We start from the raw sequence: 5,806 nt of genomic DNA on the forward strand, positions 1-5,806 counted from the left end.
GGAAAGAGGAAGTGGGATGTGGAGAGAGAGCAAGGGGATGTGGGGAGCTGGTAGCATTGCTGGTGAAGAGCAGAAAAAGAGCTACAGGAAAGGAAAGAGCTGCCTTGTATCAATGAATCAAAGCTTCTAATAGCCTGTGCACTAACTAGAGCTGAGCTGCTTTGTCTGGGCTGTCCATCCCAGTTTATCCCTGTTTCCTAGGCTTGTAACATAATGTCTCAGACTCTGAAATACTGCAGGCTGAAAAAGTAGGTTTTATTACTGAGAGGATCATAGGTAAGAATGAGTGAGGTAATAAGACTGCCTTATATGTAGCTGCTCGCTTGTTGGAGATGAGGTGAAAGTCTTGGCAGCATCACCAAGGTGAAGACACTTTGCTTTTAGTTACATAAAACATTTGCACGAGTGGTAGCGTAACAGCTAGAGCCAGGGCAATGTGAAGGCTGATCCAGTTCCTCCTGGAATTTGACTCAAAGGTACCTTGGATTGCTGTAGGCATCAGCCTGAGACTACAGTCCTGTCGGTAGTGTCCTGGGGCCATAAACAAATGTGTAGGAACGCTCTCCGTTGTCAGAACTTGTCTGCAGCATGTCAGAGTCTTGGCTGGACTGCCAGCAGCGCCGAGCGTGGTTTGGAGCGTGCAGAAAGCTGCGAGTCCATGGACAGCAGATCCCGTGCCCACGGCAGATCCTGTGCGTCCGTGTCTCACCCAGCAGAGGGCGGCCCTTCTAAGCTAATAAAAGCCAGGCTTTATCCGTGACCTAACGGAAAGCACAACGCTTGGCTAACCACCGTACTTTGGAATGCTGTATCCTTGGTCTAAGTTTTGACACAAGCCTGTGCTTTATGTTTCTCAATACCTTATTGCAAGTGTTTGGTAAAAGTGAAACAATGCAAATGACGTTGTGAGCATTTTTTATGGATTGTTATGTCCATATGCAAGTATTTGTATGTATAACACGTGCAAGCATGTCAAATCTGATCAGTTCCCTTCCTGCTTCAGACATCATTTTTTAGAAAAAGATGTGTTGTGTTAATAGAAGAACACTGTGAATATGACTGAAAGGAATAGTAGTCTGCAGATTAAATGGACACCACTCAAGATTTTGAAATTTAAATAAAAAGATAAGACAGGGCAATATTTGAAAATACATGTGCATGCCAGTATCTTTTTTTGACAAGATAATTGATTCTCTCCTGCAGGATAATGAGGAATTCATTATCTCTGTGTGGGTATCTATGCTTTTTTAACTGATAAAAAAGTTCAGTGAACCAAGGTTGGGTTGTTGTTCTTCCTTTGACTATATACATCTGTATTGTGGCCCTATAAACCAAGAAATGTTCTCAAGCCCTTCTGCAATTTTAACAGTAAAGAAGTATATAAACTACAGACTGAAGCTGAATTAGTTCAGAAACACAGGTTTCCATCTCCACTTGAAGTAGTCTGTACCTTTATGACTGCTGCTTTAAATTACATTTAGAACTGACCATTGTTCAAGTAGTCAGAGGCTAAAACTAGGGAAGCAAGGGATTGTTCTAGGTGAAGCTAATCAACCAACTGCAAAACATCAAAAATGTACTGCAGATATTTGTGATTTCATTATTAGGTGCAAGTGGTGTTTCATAGCATAGGAGGATTTTGGTATGTGAAGTATTAAGGAAGAAAAAACTTTTCAATACTATTTTACTGCCTTAAGGAGCAACAAGCAGATCTCAAAGAAATTCTCAGTGTTTTTATTAGAAATTCTCACTGTTGGCAAGAAATGGGAGGAAAATACTAATCCCCTTCTCTCTTTCTCTTAATGTGTTTGCTTCTCCTTTTACTTTGAATTTATTTCCTTGTAGAAGTTTAGCTGGCAAAGAATGTAACTTCTGTAGGCAGAGGGAAGCAAACTCTTCAGTCGCTGCTCTGTTCCTTTAGCAAGTTTGATCTCCACCAAACACTAAGGCAAAGAAAATAAACTTTACCTCTCTGTACAATTTTACCTCTCTGTGTTCATTTACCCACCTGCCTGCCCAAGAAATGAACAATCCTGATATATTGGAAACCACCATGGATACAGGCAGTGTTTTGTTTCATATTTTTAGTTCTATAGGAAATTGATAAAAAGCCTCTACAGCCTCAGACTAAGGGTCTTGAAAAGCACCTTTATTTGTGATCCAGCGTGAGCATATAGGAGGTGATGCTGTGCTTGCAAGCAGGCTATTTTTCTTGCACAGGGCTGCTTCTAGAGATGCAGCTCTTTTCAAAGAAAATTTTTATTCTCTGTTCTTTCTGCAGTTAGCCACTTCCCGTATTTGGTTGTTCATGGTGCTTTTCTCATCTTCTGCATGCAGCAGCCAGTGATAGGGACTATTTTAAGGCCTCTTACAATGGTCTTCTCGTTTACTTAGCTAAAATGAGAAAGTTAGCCCCGCACTGGCCACTTGTTAGCTGATGACAACTTTTACTTTGAATCTTGCTCCCATCCCCCAACTGAAATCCCTGGCTCAGCAAATATTTGAACCTACCCAAGTTAATCATGAAACTGAGATCCTTATCTGAGAGAGACGTGCAAGCTACTGAGGGTGGTGGTTTCTTTTTTTTTTTTTTTCACCGTACTGAAGTCAGGTTCACTTTTTAATGATGAACCAGAGTAAGTGGATACCTTCTGCACAGCACAGAGGTTTAAGCAGTTGAGAGAGAAGGCTTGGATTTTCTCACTGCAAGTTACAGCTCTTTTAGGAGTTTTTATGGAACACTGGTTGGAAAGCAGAGCAATCTCTTTTTCTTCATTGTTTCAGAGAAGCCTCCTAGTAAATGGAGGTTTTAGGGTTTATTTTTAAGCAAGATTTTTATAAGAGGAAACCAATGTTGGATCGTATTTTCGACTGTATTAAAAGGGTGATCATCTGCGATGCGTAATTTACAAAGTAAGTGATTTTGAGTTTCTGTGTTTTTTTCATCATCTCATGGAAGTATTGTACTGTAACTGATTACCAGGTAGAGCTTTAAATGTCCTAAGATATATGAATTTAAGTCAAGTACTTCAGTACCTCTCTAGGTTATATACAGAATGGGGAATAGCCTATCTGCCTCCTTTCTTTTCTTGCCTGCAGGCTAGGCTAGTCTGAGCTGAGTACTAACCTGATTATACAAGTTTGTTCAGTCCTAAATTTGGCCACCAGTGAAACCCTAGGGAAGTAATTTTTCCTGAAAGTCTTTATTCAATGGAATAAAAAAAACTTACTGATCCCACATGAGACCTAAAAGCAGCAATGCAGTTTTTGTAGGAAATCTTTGTAACTTAATTTAAATAATTACCTTGGCAACTTAACTGTTTGGGTAGCAGGTGTGCAAAACCTCTAAGTTCAGTAGTTAGACTTGTGTCTGGAGTGATTTTAAGTATCCTATTTCATTTTGGAAATGGAAAGAATCTTTGGAGCATGTCTATCTCAACAGGAAGGGGAGAGTCTACTTCAAAATGAAGTTTCTAAATGTACAAAGCAAACTAGCATGCATCTTTTTGTATATGTTGGTACTCCAGACATGCTCTTGTATGTCGATGCTTGTCTAAAAGAGGTAACCTGCTCAGGGGCACAGACAGTGCAGGGTGAGGGTGGAGGGCAGGGGTGAAATATTTAGAGAGCATATAAATTGTGTTAATTTTTTTTAATGAGTATTTGTGAGGTAGAGCACATTTCAGCTGCTCCAGGATTTCTTATGCTATAAGGCCCAGATAGTTGCTACAGCTAGTCTTTGCTGTAGATATTTCTGGTCTCTGGTTTTCTCCTCCCCATAGATTATAGTGAGTATAAAGTGTTCATATTGCTTTTCAGAGCATTCTGCTCTGAAGTTAATAGCCTGTTCTGTCCATGTTTCTTCCAAGAGGTTAGAGAGAGTTACAGTCAGTGATGGAGGGAGTTAAGATGGAATATTTCTAAATGGTTGGAGGTTGCTGATGATATAAAGTCAAGGGGCAAAAGAGACACTGACAAAGGACTCTTGTTTTTAAAAACAATTAACTTGATAAATATATCAATGAGAATAGGGTAGAGAAACTATGTGAAAAGGCAGGTTGAATCTTATTGTATCCTCAGAGCCTTTTTTATGTTCAGCAAAACCACTGTTCAAGATCTTGCTCAGTTTTTACTTTCTTCCATGGTTTTAATGAATCTGCTGAATGTGAGATTACAATATTTGGGGTTTCAATTTCAAAATTAATTAATCTAGATTGATTTGAATTGTGTAGTATTACATAATGGTATGAGAGGAAGACCTCTCTGCAGTAAGCATGTTTTAAATAATAATCTCAACTCTATCAGACCTGTGTGCCCATAAAAATAGTAGAAATATGTAGAGTTTAAAAACATAATCCATATTTCATTATGTGTATATATACATCTCTCTGTGTGTTTGTGTAAGATGAGTGTGTAATGGATATACACACAGAGTCATGCTCTTCTCTAATGGCATCTCTAATATGTGTAGTAGGTAGAATCCTTTTAAATTTTTTTGAATGGCAAACTTGAGGCATTTAAGCCAGAGAATGCACCTGAGATGTGACCGACCTGCTTCTGAAGGGAGCTGCCCTGTGTGTGAATGTGTGTTTTGTGCGCGTGTGTGTAAGAGCTACGTGCTGCAGCATATCAGCCTTTTGTCATCCTGCCAGGATTGGACTGTACCATGCTGCAAAGTCAGGAAAATGAGCCAGGAACATGGGCAAGGAGAGCAGAGTTGCTCCTTTTGTGTGTAATACCAGCTTTATATTGCAATTCTGCTAAATGTAGATTCTTCCCAAAACTGAAATTGTTTTAAGATTAATGTAGAACAAAATGAGGAAGCAGGAGTGGTTTGGTGACATTATTTTGACATGATTGGCTGAGGATTATGATGTAATAGGTTACAGTGCAGCCCCTTATAGGTTTTAAAATGAATTCCAAGACACCATTACAAAGACAGCCTGACTCCTTTCTTGTATCTGAGCTTACTCAGTGAAACTCATACAAATGTACAATACTGTTTGGAATATGGAAGAACTGGATATAGAATATCCTAAGACAGATATAAATTGTGGCACAGACTTGATGTTTTACATAGAAATGGATCCACCAGGTAAAACTGCAGTCTTATTATAGAAGACTTAATTAATTTTGGTCTTTACATTAGCTGTTAAAAAAAATCTTACTGGATATGTGGGATTTCTTTACTTTGTTATTGATACAAATAATTTTCCTTTTTTCATAAATTAGAATAAAATTTTGGATTAGTGCATGGTTGTAGTAATTAGAATCTTGAAATATTAAAATACCTGTCTGCTTACTTAATTGATTTTTTACTGAATTGACCGGTTTCTGTTTTTATTTTATTATGTCAGATGTAGTTCTAGTCCTGCTATTATATCATTAAAAATTTGTATTTCTATTTTTGCTCTCTCTGTTCCACACAGTGCCTAAAAGGAGATGCTGTAGTAACACTCATATTTCCTGAAACAGTGATTACAAACCATTTGCTTGGATTGTTTTAGGAAAAAACATTTTTAAAATCTAGCAATACTAATTGAATGCCTGTTATAGCATCATTTTGTTCATGTCATATGAAAGTATTATGCTATCCTGATATTCCTTGCAACTTTAAAACATTGTCTTTTGAGCCTGGTCATAATATACAGGACAGGAATGATGTACTTACTGGAGAAGTGAAAGAGCTGAGTTGATTTTTAATCCTGATTCCAGTGTAGTCCCCCTCGTTACTAAGTCAGTGCTGCAGTATCTTCTCTGGCACCCACTGGTATACATATGCAGCTTTGACATTGAAAAAGCTGGG

General features: G+C 38.3%; 1 protein-coding gene and 1 long non-coding RNA gene across 4 annotated transcripts in view; one reads left to right on the top strand and one right to left on the bottom strand.

The window, feature by feature from the left end:
- The window catches only part of LOC108449835, a 24,361-nt gene extending 18,562 nt beyond the window's left edge, over window positions 1-5,799 (bottom strand). Inside the window, exon 1 of the long non-coding RNA XR_001866127.1 lies at window positions 5,672-5,799. This is a non-coding gene — a long non-coding RNA (uncharacterized LOC108449835). The remainder of the gene's footprint in view (window positions 1-5,671) is intronic.
- The window catches only part of PIK3R1 (phosphoinositide-3-kinase regulatory subunit 1), a 56,098-nt gene that overhangs the window by 38,428 nt on the left and 11,864 nt on the right, over window positions 1-5,806 (top strand). The window contains exon 1 of one of the 3 annotated variants that reach the window (XM_008643536.2): window positions 2,597-2,913. The exons of 1 other annotated variant lie outside the window; for it this stretch is intronic. In XM_008643536.2, coding sequence (XP_008641758.1) covers window positions 2,898-2,913 — 16 coding nt within the window. In that variant the 5' untranslated portion in view covers window positions 2,597-2,897. Of the gene's footprint in view, window positions 1-2,596; window positions 2,914-4,538; window positions 5,096-5,806 lie in introns of those variants that run through there. One more of the 3 variants, XM_008643535.2, reaches the window with a different exon arrangement.

This window comes from Corvus brachyrhynchos, unplaced genomic scaffold, assembly GCF_000691975.1.
Source record: "Corvus brachyrhynchos isolate BGI_N302 unplaced genomic scaffold, ASM69197v1 scaffold131, whole genome shotgun sequence".
NCBI lineage: Eukaryota > Metazoa > Chordata > Aves > Passeriformes > Corvidae > Corvus > Corvus brachyrhynchos.